We start from the raw sequence: 17,854 nt of genomic DNA, 5'->3' as shown, positions 1-17,854 counted from the left end.
CTACATGCCTAGATTTGATTATTTTGGGGTGATTTGTAGCTAGAGACTTGAAACATTCTAGTTTGATGTTTTTCTGCAGGAGGCAAATGTTTTCTGAAAAAGGAAGCTGTGCAATCTAAAACAAAACTCTGGCCAGATGGTATCAAACAAAGTAGATAGAGGTAAATATCACATGAGAGTGTTTTGGGATGTCAAATATCCTGTATTAGGAATAAACATTGTGTTTTCCAAGCCATGGGACAAAAGCATTTTAACCTCTATCATATGACGTCATTCATAAAATGGTGCCGAGACATTAATGTATCATGTCACAGGTATTAGTCAGTCAAACCCTGACAACAGGCAATATGTTACAACTGGAACTTGGGGATGTAAGGTCTGATAATTACTTTAATTAAAAGGCCTTTATATTTCTTTAAACTTATCCCATCTCACACTATGCATTTCTTCTTTCATGTAGTCATGTGATTTTTACCATGGTGATGCTGGGACGTGGTCAAGTGAATTGTTTTTAGAAGCTGGAAACTTTGTTCAAGCATGTTTCCACATAGGATTGAAAAGTATATAAATATATATTTTTTTTATTTATTTTCAAATTCTTGTCAAGAATTTGGTACAATGAACATTACTGTGTGTCCTTCGGGATGCAATATATATTGCTTCTGCATCCATCCAAGGCATGTGTGTGTACGTGACACTCATTTCTTCATCATGTAAAACCCTGATACCATTTCTATCCATTGGTTTTACCCTGCCAAGAAACTTACCCATTATATGATACAAATATATATCATGTCAGGGAAATGGTGTGACAGTGACACGGGCGGCCCCATGATCTGAGGTAGAGTAATTTGCTGTGCACAGTTTGCCCTATTTATATAACCTGAGATCCTGATGGGACTGAGTAGAAACCATTTGTGAAACTCATGGATGTCTGTGCCAGTGAGAAGTTGCACATGGCAGTGTTAATTAGACAGTTCTGTTAATAATGTTAAATATCCAACTTGTGACTGCTTTAATGTGTTGTGTATTGACCTGACAGTATAACTGCTGCATCCCCTCCCCCAAGTCGGCCATGTGGACATACATACATCAAGTAATCAATACCAGCTGGCCGGGTCCCTTCAGCATGAGGTAGTGTAAATTACAGGTTTATAACATGTAGCCGAGACCAGTGATGTTGGCCTGATAATAAGAACCTTCATCAACCCATCACAACATGTCTCTTGTTATCTATAAAACTTTAAGTATGCCATAATGTTATAGCATGAAGAGGGGAGGTGGGGTAACCTGGTGGTAAAAGTGTTTGCTGTCACGCCGAAGACCTGGGTTCAATTCCCCACATGGGTACAATGTTTGAAGCCCATTTCTGGTGTCCCCCGCTGTGATATTGCTGGAATATTGCTAAAAGCATTGAAAATCATACTCACTCACTCACTCACACTGACACGTGAAGATCCAGGGTAGAATAAATCTTCAGCAACCCATACTTGCCGCAAAAGGTGACTATGCTTGTTGTATGAGGCGACTAACGGGATCAGGTGGTCAGGCTCGCTGAGTTGGTTGATGCATGTCATCGATCCTAATTGCGTGGATCAATGCTCATGGTGTCAATCACTGGATTGTCTGGTCCAGATTTGATTATTTACAGAGTGCCATAATATACCTTAGCGTGAATATTGCTGAGTGCGGCGTTATACAACACTCACTCACTCACTCACCACACTCACTCATTCACTCACTCTTGCATGAAGACACTCTTTACATATGCTAGAGTGACTGGTACATATCTCTGCATGACAAGAGGTTTGTTGGAAGAAGTTTGATCAAAGAATTGAGTTCATTTGAATACATAATTTTTGTCTCGTGATGGATAAGCCACAAATCAGTTGTTTCAGTTATGTATTCGTTAATTTCTAGAGGTTGTTGAATGAGTTAACCAGGAAATAAGATGCTGGTGAAACAATGGATGAGAAGTAGTATTCTGTGAATGTTATTACTTCCATAAACTTTGAGCTGACAATTTTCATACTTGAGTCATATTTCCATGAATTTGGTTTGGCTTGGAAAGTCAGAGTTATGTAGAAGGACACTGATTATTATCCCTCACTAATTCATAACTGATTAATAAGACAAGTGTTAATATGGTTAAGTATCAACTTCAGTGTGTTGTGATTTTACATCTCCAAGAACCAGTAGTTCGTAACAAGAGCAACAAAGTAGCGAAATTAATTGTGTAAATGATGATCATATGCTTTAATCAATAACATTAACATGTAACAGACTGACACAGATGTGATCTGTCTAGCTGAATGATGATGCCATACCGCAGTATGTGTTATATCAAGTTGTGACTGATTGCCTCCGTGGTCAAGTGGTAGAGAGTCCACACACGCAATATATATAGGTGCATTAATATTGGACGCGACATTAAACCCCGTTTCACCTCACCTCGTCTCAAGTTGTCACCCTTGCTATCATAAGACAGCTCAACAAGATTATGAGGGATAGGTGACAAGAAGCCTATAAAACACCTGTATCACAGAAGTTCAATGTTCTACATGTTCTAGGTGCTGCCTGAGAATGATATGTCTAGAGACCATGTTCTTGGTGCTGCCTGAGAATGATATGTGTGGTTGACATGTTCCAGGTGCTGCCTGAGATTGATATGTGTGGTTGACATGTTCCAGGTGCTGCCTGAGAGTGATATGTGTGGTTGACATGTTCCAGGTGCTGCCTGAGAATGATATGTGTTGTTGACATGTTGCAGGTGCTGCCTGAGAGTGATATGTGTGGTTGACATGTTCCAGGTGCTGCCTGAGAATGATATGTGTGGTTGACATGTTCCAGGTGCTGCCTGAGAGTGATATTTGTGGTTGACATGTTCCAGGTGCTGCCTGAGAGTGACATGTGTGGTTGACATGTTCCAGGTGCTGCCTGAGAATGATATAAGTGGTTGACATGTTCCAGGTGCTGCCTGAGAATGATATGTGTGGTTGACATGTTGCAAGTGCTGCCTGAGAATGATATAAGTGGTTGACATGTTCCAGGTGCTGCCTGAGAATGATATGTGTGGTTGACATGTTGCAGGTGCTGCCTGAGAGTGATATGTGTGGTTGACATGTTGCAGGTGCTGCCTGAGAATGATATGTGTGGTTGACATGTTCCAGGTGCTGCCTGAGAATGATATGTGTGGTTGACATGCTCCAGGTGCTGCCTGAGAGTGATATGTGTGGTTGACATGTTCCAGGTGCTCCCTGAGAATGATATGTGTGGTTGACATGTTCCAGGTGCTGCCTGAGAGTGATATGTGTGGTTGACATGTTCCAGGTGCTGCCTGAGAATGATATGTGTTGTTGACATGTTGCAGGTGCTGCCTGAGAGTGATATGTGTGGTTGACATGTTCCAGGTGCTGCCTGAGAATGATATGTGTTGTTGACATGTTCCAGGTGCTGCCTGAGAGTGATATTTGTGGTTGACATGTTCCAGGTGCTGCCTGAGAGTGACATGTGTGGTTGACATGTTCCAGGTGCTGCCTGAGAATGATATAAGTGGTTGACATGTTCCAGGTGCTGCCTGAGAATGATATGTGTGGTTGACATGTTGCAAGTGCTGCCTGAGAATGATATAAGTGGTTGACATGTTCCAGGTGCTGCCTGAGAATGATATGTGTGGTTGACATGTTGCAGGTGCTGCCTGAGAGTGATATGTGTGGTTGACATGTTGCAGGTGCTGCCTGAGAGTGATATGTGTGGTTGACATGTTCCAGGTGCTGCCTGAGAGTGATATGTGTGGTTGACATGTTCCAGGTGCTGCCTGAGAATGATATGTGTGGTTGACATGTTCCAGGTGCTGCCTGAGAATGATATGTGTGGTTGACATGTTCCAGGTGCTGCCTGAGAGTGATATGTGTGGTTGACATGTTCCAGGTGCTGCCTGAGAGTGATATGTGTGGTTGACATGTTCCAGGTGCTGCCTGAGAGTGATATGTGTGGTTGATATGTTGCAGGTGCTGCCTGAGAGTGATATGTGTGGTTGACATGTTCCAGGTGCTGCCTGAGAATGATATGTGTGGTTGACATGTTCCAGGTGCTGCCTGTGAATGATATGTGTGGTTGACATGTTGCAGGTGCTGCCTGAGAGTGATATGTGTGGTTGACATGTTCCAGGTGCTGCCTGAGAGTGACATGTGTGGTTGACATGTTCCAGGTGCTGCCTGAGAATGATATAAGTGGTTGACATGTTCCAGGTGCTGCCTGAGAATGATATGTGTGGTTGACATGTTGCAGGTGCTGCCTGAGAGTGATATGTGTGGTTGACATGTTCCAGGTGCTGCCTGAGAATATGTGTGGTTGACATGTTCCAGGTGCTGCCTGAGAATGATATGTGTGGTTGACATGTTCCAGGTGCTGCCTGAGAGTGATATGTGTGGTTGACATGTTCCAGGTGCTGCCTGAGAGTGATATGTGTGGTTGACATGTTCCAGGTGCTGCCTGAGAGTGATATGTGTGGTTGACATGTTCCAGGTGCTGCCTGAGAGTGATATGTGTGGTTGACATGTTCCAGGTGCTGCCTGAGAGTGATATGTGTGGTTGACATGTTCCAGGTGCTGCCTGAGAGTGATATGTGTGGTTGACATGTTCCAGGTGCTGCCTGAGAGTGATATGTGTGGTTGACATGTTGCAGGTGCTGCCTGAGAGTGATATGTGTGGTTGACATGTTCCAGGTGCTGCCTGAGAGTGATATGTGTGGTTGACATGTTCCAGGTGCTGCCTGAGAGTGATATGTGTGGTTGACATGTTCCAGGTGCTGCCTGAGAATGATATGTGTGGTTGACATGTTGCAGGTGCTGCCTGAGAGTGATATGTGTGGTTGACATGTTGCAGGTGCTGCCTGAGAGTGATATGTGTGGTTGACATGTTCCAGGTGCTGCCTGAGAGTGATATGTGTGGTTGACATGTTCCAGGTGCTGCCTGAGAGTGATATTTGTGGTTGACATGTTGCAGGTGCTGCCTGAGAGTGATATGTGTGGTTGACATGTTGCAGGTGCTGCCTGAGAGTGATATGTGTGGTTGACATGTTCCAGGTGCTGCCTGAGAGTGATATGTGTGGTTGACATGTTCCAGGTGCTGCCTGAGAATGATATGTGTGGTTGACATGTTGCAGGTGCTGCCTGAGAATGATATGTGTGGTTGACATGTTGCAGGTGCTGCCTGAGAATGATATGTGTGGTTGACATGTTCCAGGTGCTGCCTGAGAGTGATATGTGTGGTTGACATGTTCCAGGTGCTGCCTGAGAGTGATATGTGTGGTTGACATGCTGCAGGTGCTGCCTGAGAGTGATATGTGTGGTTGACATGTTCCAGGTGCTGCCTGAGAGTGATATGTGTGGTTGACATGTTCCAGGTGCTGCCTGAGAGTGATATGTGTGGTGGACATGTTCCAGGTGCTGCCTGAGAGTGATATGTGTGGTGGACATGTTCCAGGTGCTGCCTGAGAGTGATATGTGTGGTTGACATGTTGCAGGTGCTGCCTGAGAGTGATATGTGTGGTTGACATGTTCCAGGTGCTGCCTGAGAGTGATATGTGTGGTTGACATGTTCCAGGTGCTGCCTGAGAGTGATATGTGTGGTTGACATGTTCCAGGTGCTGCCTGAGAATGATATAAGTGGTTGACATGTTCCAGGTGCTGCCTGAGAATGATATGTGTGGTTGACATGTTCCAGGTGCTGCCTGAGAGTGATATGTGTGGTTGACATGTTCCAGGTGCTGCCTGAGAGTGATATGTGTGGTTGACATGTTGCAGGTGCTGCCTGAGAGTGATATGTGTGGTTGACATGTTCCAGGTGCTGCCTGAAAATGATATGTGTGGTTGACATGCTCCAGGTGCTGCCTGAGAGTGATATGTGTGGTTGACATGTTCCAGGTGCTGCCTGAGAATGATATGTGTGGTTGACATGTTCCAGGTGCTGCCTGAGAGTGATATGTGTGGTTAACATGTTCCAGGTGCTGCCTGAGAATGATATGTGTTGTTGACATGTTGCAGGTGCTGCCTGAGAGTGATATGTGTGGTTGACATGTTCCAGGTGCTGCCTGAGAATGATATGTGTGGTTGACATGTTGCAGGTGCTGCCTGAGAGTGATATGTGTGGTTGACATGTTCCAGGTGCTGCCTGAGAGTGATATGTGTGGTTGACATGTTCCAGGTGCTGCCTGAGAGTGATATGTGTGGTTGACATGTTCCAGGTGCTGCCTGAGAATGATATGTGTGGTTGACATGTTCCAGGTGCTGCCTGAGAATGATATGTGTGGTTGACATGTTCCAGGTGCTGCCTGAGAGTGATATGTGTGGTTGACATGTTCCAGGTGCTGCCTGAGAGTGATATGTGTGGTTGACATGTTCCAGGTGCTGCCTGAGAGTGATATGTGTGGTTGATATGTTGCAGGTGCTGCCTGAGAGTGATATGTGTGGTTGACATGTTCCAGGTGCTGCCTGAGAATGATATGTGTGGTTGACATGTTCCAGGTGCTGCCTGTGAATGATATGTGTGGTTGACATGTTGCAGGTGCTGCCTGAGAGTGATATGTGTGGTTGACATGTTCCAGGTGCTGCCTGAGAGTGACATGTGTGGTTGACATGTTCCAGGTGCTGCCTGAGAATGATATAAGTGGTTGACATGTTCCAGGTGCTGCCTGAGAATGATATGTGTGGTTGACATGTTGCAGGTGCTGCCTGAGAGTGATATGTGTGGTTGACATGTTCCAGGTGCTGCCTGAAAATGATATGTGTGGTTGACATGTTCCAGGTGCTGCCTGAGAGTGATATGTGTGGTTGACATGTTCCAGGTGCTGCCTGAGAGTGATATGTGTGGTTGACATGTTCCAGGTGCTGCCTGAGAGTGATATGTGCTGTTGACATGTTCCAGGTGCTGCCTGAGAGTGATATGTGTGGTTGACATGTTCCAGGTGCTGCCTGAGAGTGATATGTGTGGTTGACATGTTCCAGGTGCTGCCTGAGAGTGATATGTGTGGTTGACATGTTCCAGGTGCTGCCTGAGAGTGATATGTGTGGTTGACATGTTCCAGGTGCTGCCTGAGAGTGGTATGTGTGGTTGACATGTTCCAGGTGCTGCCTGAGAGTGATATGTGTGGTTGACATGTTCCAGGTGCTGCCTGAGAGTGATATGTGTGGTTGACATGTTCCAGGTGCTGCCTGAGAATGATATGTGTGGTTGACATGTTGCAGGTGCTGCCTGAGAGTGATATGTGTGGTTGACATGTTGCAGGTGCTGCCTGAGAGTGATATGTGTGGTTGACATGTTCCAGGTGCTGCCTGAGAGTGATATGTGTGGTTGACATGTTCCAGGTGCTGCCTGAGAGTGATATTTGTGGTTGACATGTTGCAGGTGCTGCCTGAGAGTGATATGTGTGGTTGACATGTTGCAGGTGCTGCCTGAGAGTGATATGTGTGGTTGACATGTTCCAGGTGCTGCCTGAGAGTGATATGTGTGGTTGACATGTTCCAGGTGCTGCCTGAGAATGATATGTGTGGTTGACATGTTGCAGGTGCTGCCTGAGAATGATATGTGTGGTTGACATGTTGCAGGTGCTGCCTGAGAATGATATGTGTGGTTGACATGTTGCAGGTGCTGCCTGAGAATGATATGTGTGGTTGACATGTTCCAGTTGCTGCCTGAGAGTGATATGTGTGGTTGACATGTTCCAGGTGCTGCCTGAGAGTGATATGTGTGGTTGACATGTTCCAGGTGCTGCCTGAGAGTAATATGTGTGGTTGACATGTTCCAGGTGCTGCCTGAGAGTGATATGTGTGGTTGACATGTTCCAGGTGCTGCCTGAGAGTGATATGTGTGGTGGACATGTTCCAGGTGCTGCCTGAGAGTGATATGTGTGGTGGACATGTTCCAGGTGCTGCCTGAGAGTGATATGTGTGGTTGACATGCTCTAGGTGCTGCCTGAGAGTGATATGTGTGGTTGACATGTTCCAGGTGCTGCCTGAGAGTGATATGTGTGGTTGACATGTTGCAGGTGCTTGCAGCAGCAGCGACCCCAGCATCCCGACCCAGCAGCTGCCACAGGGGCACAAGACCCCAGCCCACCCAGACATCCAGCACACTACACATGATAGCTCAGTACCCTGTGGTGCTGCAGACACACTGACGGTATACACAGAGGCCACACAACAGTAAGTACTGGGATCATGCTAGGCTCTCTTCCCCTCTAACATGGCACAGTTGTAGTACGTGTATTGAAGATAAAGTGGATTGAGTGGAGGGACCAGTATTCGTCGGTCCTGTATATATGTTACTGCATTATACATATTGAAAAGTCTCCCAGCTCTATACCTAAATGGAACATATTCATTTGAATGTAAACATGATGGCTTTTGACAAGAGTGTATATTTGCAAGTTATCATGAGGACACAGTTTATGTTAACATGTACTTGATCTATTTAGACAATAACCTATAAGCTTTCTGTGAGTTGATACAGATGTTCTCTCCTAAGTGAATTAATTTATCCTGTGATTTGGTGAGGCATGTTTCAAATTAGAGCTTGATAGATACAATTCTTTGTTGTAAGTTGTAGTTATAAAGATGCAATCTTGTCAAATTCATAGAGGTCACGTCTCTCTGTTTAACATTGTGGCCTCACACAGGCTTAATTTATGTCAGTATCTGCAGAAGGTGAACTGTAACAATACATTTATGATCAATCCAGAGATAGATGAACCAGCTAGTTACTGTATTTTCTGCAATGACATTGAAATATAAGCTAGGTTGTTTGCTCCGTCAGTTTTGTTGAGGATGGTCTATAAATGTTGGTGACTTCAACCACTTTTACTAACCAAGCCTATAAGGCTAGATTGCAGTGTTCCTGCTGGCTTTTTTAACTGCCAATCCCAGTCGACTGGCAACTCTAAAAAAAACTGTTCCCCCTACTTTTTGTAAGTCCCAACCTTAAAAAAAAACAACCCTTATGAAAATTAACTGGTTTTAATTCTTTCAACATCAGGTAAAATGCAGTTTACGTCTGTTGATGGCTGACATATTCAATGACATCATCCCTGAAGTATCTTAGTTAGATCTACATGTCATACACATAGAGTTCAGTCACAACTTTTTCTTTTTTCCCTGGAATATTTCACTTTGGTTTGAGGCTAATTAACTACAAATGGATATTTAACCTCGAAGAAAAGTGAAATGTTATTTCCTTGCACTAAAAATAGACAACAGGACTATTTACCAGTCAACATGGACTGGCGGTCCCATGAATTACCGGTCCATGCCTGATTGTAGTGGTAATAAACTGGTAATTACCGGTAAACAGGAAAACTGTAAAATGTACTAATAATGATGCAAAAGTACAAATTCTGGCCAGCAGACTTGAGTGGTTTGGGCACTGACATATATTTTATGGCTTGACAGATATTGTGTTTACTTTATTGAACTATAAATAGCATAAGCAAATAGCATTATGGAACAACACCAGAAGACACCATTGGATGTACAGCTTGTTAAATATCAACACGTTTTCAAATACCGCTTTGCTCCACTGTATCTCACCAACTGCCAGCAGCACTCACTATGTGATAGTCAGCGTTGCCCTTATCTTCATCAATACAACCATTTGTACAGATTTCATAGAACAGTAGCGCACAGATCAATGGCTGATCATGTGTGAAGTTGGCATGTGCATTTGTCAAGTGTGCACGCATAGTGATGTAAGAGAGGAAGGGCCTGCCACTAGGTGGCAGTGTGAGGGGAGACAGAAGGTACCGAGGCAGGACCAGTATCAGTGATGGAGACCAAGTTGGTTTATTGTGTCAGCAGCATGTTAGGTAGGGGTGCAAGTCTTCAGAAATATGTTGATTGTATGTCTGCAGCTTGCAGTTGTTAGGATGAGGGGGTGCATTTTAGTCCCATTTTGATGATGATGCTAATTTCAGTGTGGAAGTAATAATCCATAAGGTAAAAAGTTGGGGAAGAACACTCTCAATAAGTTATCGGCATGGTGGGTTTGATGACTCTCAATCTGCCTTTGGTGAGTGGATGTTATGTATATTGAATGTATCCTTGTCCACAGGTTGGCCATGCTTCTTTACAAGAGCAATTTCTTAGCCATGTACAACTGTTCTGAAGCAGAGGTTTGAATGTTTGTTGAAAGCGATGTGTCTGGTTATGTAGTCTGAGTGATGTCCTCTGATGTTTCAGTGGCAGAGCCAGGGGCAGGGTTTGACTCCCGGGGCATGGGACTGCGGGTACAGAAGAACCTCCTAGGCAAGATGTCCAGTAAGTCCATTGCCAAGGTGTTCATTGACGACACAACGGGGAGGGTGCTGGACAACACTCACAGGATTGTCAGAGATTACGCCAGCACAAAGAAAGAGGCGGAGAAAATAATGAAGTACATAATTAAAACAGTCGTCAAAGTGGGGATTTTGTTTCGTAATGATCAGTTCAACGCAGAAGACCTGAAAGTTGTTGAAAGCTTCAAAACCAAGTTTCATTCACTGGCGATGACAGTTATCAGTTTCCATGAAGTGGATTTCACCTTTGATGTGAGTTATCTGTGCAAGACACTTGAGGAATGCAAAGCATTGCTCCAAAAGCTCATAGCTCGGCATCTCACTGACAAGTCCAAGACTCGAGTGGACATTGTGTTTAACTTCTTTGCTCAGCCTGATCTATTGAATGCTGTTTTCCAGTCGGAGAGTAAATACACGGAAACGTTTGATGCTATAGTTAAAGACATGCACAAGATGATGGATGATGGCAACCTATAGGTGAATCCTGCACAAGATGAACTGTAGATGCAATAGGGGTGCAAGGATACTGCTCAACGTGGTCTGCCTTCTCTCAGGGACTGGGCACTTAGTTAGGTTGGTGGGCAGGGAGTCTTTGTCTTTCAGTGTACTAAGAAAATAGTCCTTCCTTAAATTTTTGGCATTTCTTTGGGGCAACACTTCCAAATGATGTTAATAAATAATTCATTTTCCTCAGTATGGAGTATGTGCTCTTTCAACCCTCCCCTTGACCCTCTCAGGTGTAGTAGTAACCATCCAGTTATTGTTTCCATGCTTACAATCAATATACGACCAACCAGTCTTTCAGTTTTCCAAGCCTAGCAAGGTACACTTTGTTTCCCCCTATCATTACTTTGTAGTTCTTGACTGGACACTTCAATGTTGTGCTGTAAATGGTTTGGCAGTATCCTTGTATCCCTTTTTATAGCAAGCTATTTTATAGTTGTTGTCTTGAAGTATTGTACAAACTAATTTGTACAGTTTGTATGCTCCATTTTGATTTTGGATCTTGTCAGAACAGCAGCTTTGTTTCACATGGAAGATTGCTTATTTTACCATTGTGTTCAGCAAAGACTTGTCAAAATGTTTGTGCCTTATATTGAATGAAAAAAGAAATTATGAGAACCAAGTCACGAGAACCTTGGATGTGAACAGCTGATCATCATATGGAGTGATTGATAAGGCTAATACACCTGTAATTTGTTCTGATGTGGTTCTAACTTACCCAATGCCCGTATGTCACAACTGATCAGGTTATTCATTTAAAAAGATTGGGACCATATTTATTTTTGGCTGGTATTTTCCCATGAAATCAAGTTCATGCAACATAACATTTTCACTGGTTTTATTTCGAATGTTTATCAAGAATAACAACAATGTGAAGGACTAATTCTTCATTTGCCTGGATGGGATATGCAAATTGAATCATCACTGTTAGTGTCTTGTTCCAAATACACACACCAGGCACATTGATTACTGGAGTATATCAGAACAGTAAAATACAAATCTGCTTTCCAGCAATGTAGTCGTTGCCGTGTGTAGCAGCCGATGTACATGCTTATCATATGTACCTTGAACTACATCCTGATCACATGGCTTCCCTAGTCACACAATAGGTCGCTGTGTTGTAGGGATGGTACTCCAGCAACTAGCGTGGAAATCTGGGATGGGCAGGCAGCCCCCTGTTATGTTGTTCACTTTGAGGCTTGTTTTTGTCTGATCTTTTCTGTTGTCATGCAGTGTGTTTATTTGTTCCATGTGACTGAGAACCAGGAATAGTATTTCTACATCAGTTTCAGCAGGAGGAGTAGGAGGATGGGGCCAGTCCTGGACCTGTCAGTAAGGCTGGTACATCTTTTGTTTTTCAACTCTAGGTCAAAGGGGCTGTTGTTTAGGTTTATGTACCCTGGCCAAATCAGGATTCAGGTGTTTGTATGCTCAGCTGGCCACTACATAGCCCTTGAGCCACCAGACTAGTCCATTCATCAGTGCATGACACTGACTCCTCTGTGGATGGCATCAACCATGGTTGTGCAGGTTGAGGAATCATGTACTGATACAATTGCGTATCAACACCACTGGTACCACATTTTAACAGCAGTCTATTTCTGCAGCATGCAAGACTTCACATGTGAAACCTAAATCAGTTTCACGCACTGTTTAATAATTTCGCCCATCTGCGACACTGACACCAACCCCTTCAGTGCCACACCTTTCAGTTTACTTGAGGTTTATTCAAAGATTGACATCTATGCAACTCATATCATTCATTTTCATAAGTACGCAGGTCAGCATTAACTCTTTATATCACATGGGTAGGAGATTAGGAATATGTGCCAGTCAGTGTGAAAGACCGAAAGCACTTGTCACAAAGAAAGCAGGTATGTTTGTACAAATTAACACCAATGTGCCAATACTTCATCACTGTAATCATCATTTGTACATACATTTGAAAAGTTCTGGTTGATTATGAACAAATCTTACAGTCCTGCACAAAAGCTGCTTGTACAACTGCTGCCATGTTGTTTCCAGGCAAAAGTGATGAAAACACTGGGCCCCAGTCCACTATAAGTGAACATCGCATTGTGACCAAGTCAGTGTTCAACATCTTCATGGTAACTATGATAGCTTTGTGGAACAGGGCCCTGATGTTGTTGGAGACATGTGACAAGGGTACGTTCTATATGAAGGTCTCAATATGGCACTCGGTGTAGAATACTCACATGTACTCACTTGTTCTCCTCACAGTTGTCAGTATTGTAGAGGACAGCTGGCATGTTCCTGTCTACCCAGCTGGCTCTCAAGACAGGGGGGCGGTCGGGTAGCCTAGTGGTTAAAGCGTTGGATCGTCACACCGAAGACCCAGGTTCGAATCCCCACATGGGTACAATGTGTCCCCTGCCGTGATATTGCTGGAATATTGCTAAAAGCGGCGTAAAACCATACACACTCACTCACTCACTCAAGACAGGTCTATCATATCTGATGCAGTTAGCTTCACAGGGAGTGAATTATCCTGGTAATAACTTAAGAAGTTATTGGAAAGATGGAAGTAATGTGATAAGTAGCAAAACGATATGCAGGTTGAATATGATGTATTAAGATGAAACCATATCAGAATAGCAATGTTGAAAACAGGATTAGATGTATTTTAGTGCTGCATTTTGAAGATACGATGATGAGCACTGGACAGCATGGATCCTACTTTGCATGCAACCTATTTATAGTAACATGAATTTACTGGTAGTTAAAGCTTATTCATTATGTAATCTACTTATTCTTTCCCTTAACACTTTTATTTCATAATATTATTATTATTAAAATCCTTATGTTGACTAACATACATGTATTTGTAAGTATGTATCTTTTGTGTAAGGTATGTTTACATGAAATGTTTGGTGATACATGTATTGCAAAGTGTTCACAGAAAGATTATCTTGCTAGCCATGTGTACAAATCTCAAAATGGCACAGATGCAGGTTCAGGGTACTAAAACATTTTAGAATTCTGCCAATTTTGTATTTCTTGCAAGTTTCGTTATTATTAGTGGTATAGGTAACTAACAGTGTTTATTTAGTGCTAATTAGACTAAACAACAGAGTTGGGAGTATTGGATGCTTCTGTTTGTCCTTGCAGGCAAATAGAAAAATATCTTATATTGAATCCTGTTGTTTTGAGACACATGTAAATTTGTCATATTTTGTGATGTAATCCTACATGGTGTGTACTTTCTAATGTTTGTAAATATATTCTGCACTCTCTCTCCTCACCCAAAGTGCTCACAGTTAGTGTGTATGACACCAGTATGGTATTCACCATAGTGTTAGTTAAAGGGATGTCTGTAAAAAATGTGGTTTCGTATATAGAGGTTTCCCTTGTCAGTCAGTGTTATGGCAGTGTTCAACAGGAGTAGAAAGACTGTACTGCAGTTCAGTAGCAGGGTGATTTGTCAGGTTTATTTTCAAACACCCATGTAAGGCTGAATCTGATATTGTGTTAGGTGAGTTCATTTCAGGAACAGTTATTGCACAGAGCACAGTTTGCTTCAAGATGCAGTGTGTGAGAGTTGTCCATCAGTGTTGGGTAATGGCCTCGAGTGTGTTGAAGTGAACAATGGTCAGACCTACACTTGTCCCTGTCAGTGTGTGCTTTGTGGATGTAAAGACCTATTACATTCAGATGTTTGGTAAAATGAGTGTGCTACTTCGGGTTTTGACTGCTTTCTGTACAAATAAATACTACCATGATCGCCATGATCTTGAATTCTGAAACCATGGTCTGTGCATTGACCACATATAATGTCAACTCTGTACTTAAATTTAGACATTGCAAATTAGGATATACTTACGAACTAATCTTGCATGTTGTTGCATCAAAGGTTGAACAAGAAGCTTTGTGATAAACATATATTCCACAATATCATTGCATATTATTTCAAAATTGTAAATAAGCAATGATACATATGGCAGAAACTAGTGTGCTTGCTGCAGTCATGACTGTCGCTTTTTGCTTGTCAGATTGTCCTGTTGTTATACATAACCCCAGCATCTAGCATATGTTGTGCTGAAGATCAAAATGTGCTGATTAAATACAACAAAGTGTATATTTCCAAGTGCTCACTGATATCCCTGTTACTCATGTGTCAGCTGTAGGTAGAGATCCCCAAGGTCTGCCCCTTCATGGTGGTCATGTTCTCTGGTTGATCTACACAGGACCAACTGTATATACAATTGTACAAAATAAAGCTTTCTAAATATTATTGGTCTTTTTTTATTATTTTTGATTACTGAATCGCTGCCATGGTCTTGTGGTAGAGCATTCGCCTGGAGAGTGGAAGGTCATACCAAAAGACGTTAAAAAACAGATGGTACCTGTTGTTACCCTGTCGGGGGACTGGTAGAATTGGAGTCGGTATACTGTTTCTGAGTGGGGTATTCATGTTAAACTGCGGCATGGTATCTCAGTGGGCTAGCAACTGAAAAACTGGCAACACACACACACACACACACACACACACACACACACACACACACACACACTTTCAGACAACTGCCTTTGTGTTCTCACAAGACGGTAGTATATGTTTCATATCTGACTGAAATGAAGGAAAGCTATGACTATTCATTTCCGGGGCATGGTTAGCATAGGTCCCCAGTTAGCTATGGGGACGTCTGTTGTCTCACAAGCATAGCTTTCTGTGGACCTATTCTAACCATGACGTCACTAGTCACAGCGTTGTTACTTGTATGTTTTGAAATTAAAAAAATATCGGTGAATTCGATTACAAAAGTATATCATTAGTGATCACTGGTAACTGTGACATCAAGACACCAATCTTTCAGAAACGACTAAACATAGAATCGATTACTTTTGTAACGCAGAAGTGAACTTTCCGCCATATTTACTTGTGATTACAAAATGACGTTTGGCGTAGACCGTCCTTGAGACGACTGTTACACTACATGTATTTCACTCAGCTGCGACACATTTACCTTTGAATACAAACAAGCAAAACAACTGCTTGTGTCACTAATACATTTAAATGGTCTAGATGAAATCAAGCAAACTAAAAACGTGGGAACAAATGCATCACATCTAAATAGGTAAAGAAATTTATTAGCTATAGCTGACGATGTGTAACGTTTATACAGCCAGCGGCAGACTTCAATGGGTAAATGATGGTTACAAGTCCGGAATTTCAAAATAAGATAACGAGTTCTCCCATGAGTTGTGATTCCACTCCATACCATTACACTGCCACCCTAAACTGACGATGCCGAGTAACGTATGCGATGCTAAAACGTTCTCCTGGACACCCGTAGACCATTAAAAGACGATCACGCACGCACGATACTGTGTGGGTGTGTGCACAATATTTTTAAAAGTACTGTGCTACTTCTTTAATAACTGTACGTATACTTTGAGCGAACAAAATAATGAATGACATCTTTTGTTTTTTGACGCATAACAAAATATTGAACACTTATCGCCGTATGTTTTTCAAACCAGTGTAATATTTGCAATATCTTACACCATCTTACACCATCAGGGAGGAAATATTCCACAACCAGGGGAAATGTTCGAAATCGACCTAGTGCTGCGCGACCGCATGTCTCGCACAACGTTCACTTTTCAGATGGTTAAAAAAGGTGCGTCATGAGGCATCCACTGAGCCCACCAGGATTAGTGAGTGAGTGAGTTTAGCTTTTAGCAATAGTCCAGCAATATCACGGCGGGGGACACCAGAAATTGGCTTCACACTTTGTACCCATGTGGGAAATTGAACCCGGGTCTTTGGCATGACGAACGAACGCTATAACCACAAGGCCACCCCACAGCCCTCACCAAGATGACGATCAGGTGGACATAATGTGTGACCTGGAGGAGTGTGTGGTATTGAGGGACAATGTGCTCATACTACCAACCACTGCCTGGTCCTGTCCACCTTACTCAACCACCCCCGGAGTACTGTGGTCATGGTTACAGCTGATATTTTAGAGCTACTTGAGTTTCGCTGTTTCCAGAGTATTGCAGAGCAATTAGCACGGTTACGAGAAATGCGAAACTAAGTTAATGGGTAAATGGCCAACTTGGTTAGCCGCAGTGTGTGCAGTATTTTATTACATACACTCACACTTACGAACCCCTAACAGAGCAGTGCATAGTAGTTGAATAAAACCTCAAATATATGCACTGTTACTAAAGTCTACAGCCGTGATCTGTAAAATACAGAGGAGCGACTATAACCAAACAGTACCCCAGACCTTATCTCTGAGCAATGAACATCCTGGTTCGTTTGTAACAGGATAAATATCCAAGATAAGTAGACAATGACCAACACCAGTTGTTGAACAGTCAATACACACACTGCTATAGCCTGGTTAAGTGCTACAGGTCAAAGTTGAGCATGGAGAGGCAGCACTTCCTGCTTCCTATTGTGCACCGGAAGCTGACTTCACTGGAATGTTCTATCAGTCTGCAACAAGGACACAGATCAGCTTCTACTCACTGAATCACCGGGATTCACCATCGAGAGAAGCTATTGTCTGCATCCGTGTCCTAGAACGAGAAATCAGGACAGACTCCCTACTCAGTCTCTCTGACATCTCTAATTTTGCTGAAGATGACACGGAGTTACTATCAACAAGATAATGTGTTTGTCCACGTCGAAGGAATATTAAATATGTGTATGCAAAAGTGAATAACTGTAATATCTTCCATTTTCAGAAAGTTTCAATGACATCATTTGCAAGATTAATCAGTTTCATACTAAAGTTGCATATATAGATAATATACTATGAAACACGTGACAGAACGGTATATTTATAAGTCACAATGTAGCTGTGCCATCTGAAATTGACAAGAAGACAACTTTAATAAACATCAAAAGCATAATCACGAGGCTCTGTAACAGATGTTAATTGTCTGTGATATTGTATGATAATGGTCGTAATATAGTATATGTTAGCAATACAAGGTTATACAAGAAAAAAAACAGAAGAAAAATGAATAGAAACGTCTACACAACAC

At 42.7% G+C, this 17,854-nt stretch overlaps 1 protein-coding gene across 1 annotated transcript in view; it reads left to right on the top strand.

The window, feature by feature from the left end:
* Window positions 1–15,062, top strand: part of LOC139478800 (tumor necrosis factor alpha-induced protein 8-like) — a 30,297-nt gene extending 15,235 nt beyond the window's left edge. Inside the window, exons 2-3 of the mRNA XM_071261434.1 lie at window positions 8,048–8,204; window positions 10,233–15,062. Of these exons, the coding sequence (XP_071117535.1) occupies window position 8,204; window positions 10,233–10,804 (573 nt within the window). The 5' untranslated portion in view covers window positions 8,048–8,203 and the 3' untranslated portion in view covers window positions 10,805–15,062. The remainder of the gene's footprint in view (window positions 1–8,047; window positions 8,205–10,232) is intronic.
* Window positions 15,063–17,854: the final 2,792 nt, after the last annotated feature.

This window comes from Haliotis cracherodii, unplaced genomic scaffold (genome assembly GCF_022045235.1).
Source record: "Haliotis cracherodii isolate W230 unplaced genomic scaffold, xgHalCrac1.p SCAF_1, whole genome shotgun sequence".
Lineage (NCBI taxonomy): Eukaryota > Metazoa > Mollusca > Gastropoda > Lepetellida > Haliotidae > Haliotis > Haliotis cracherodii.
This window is presented reverse-complemented; position numbering and strand designations above follow the sequence as displayed.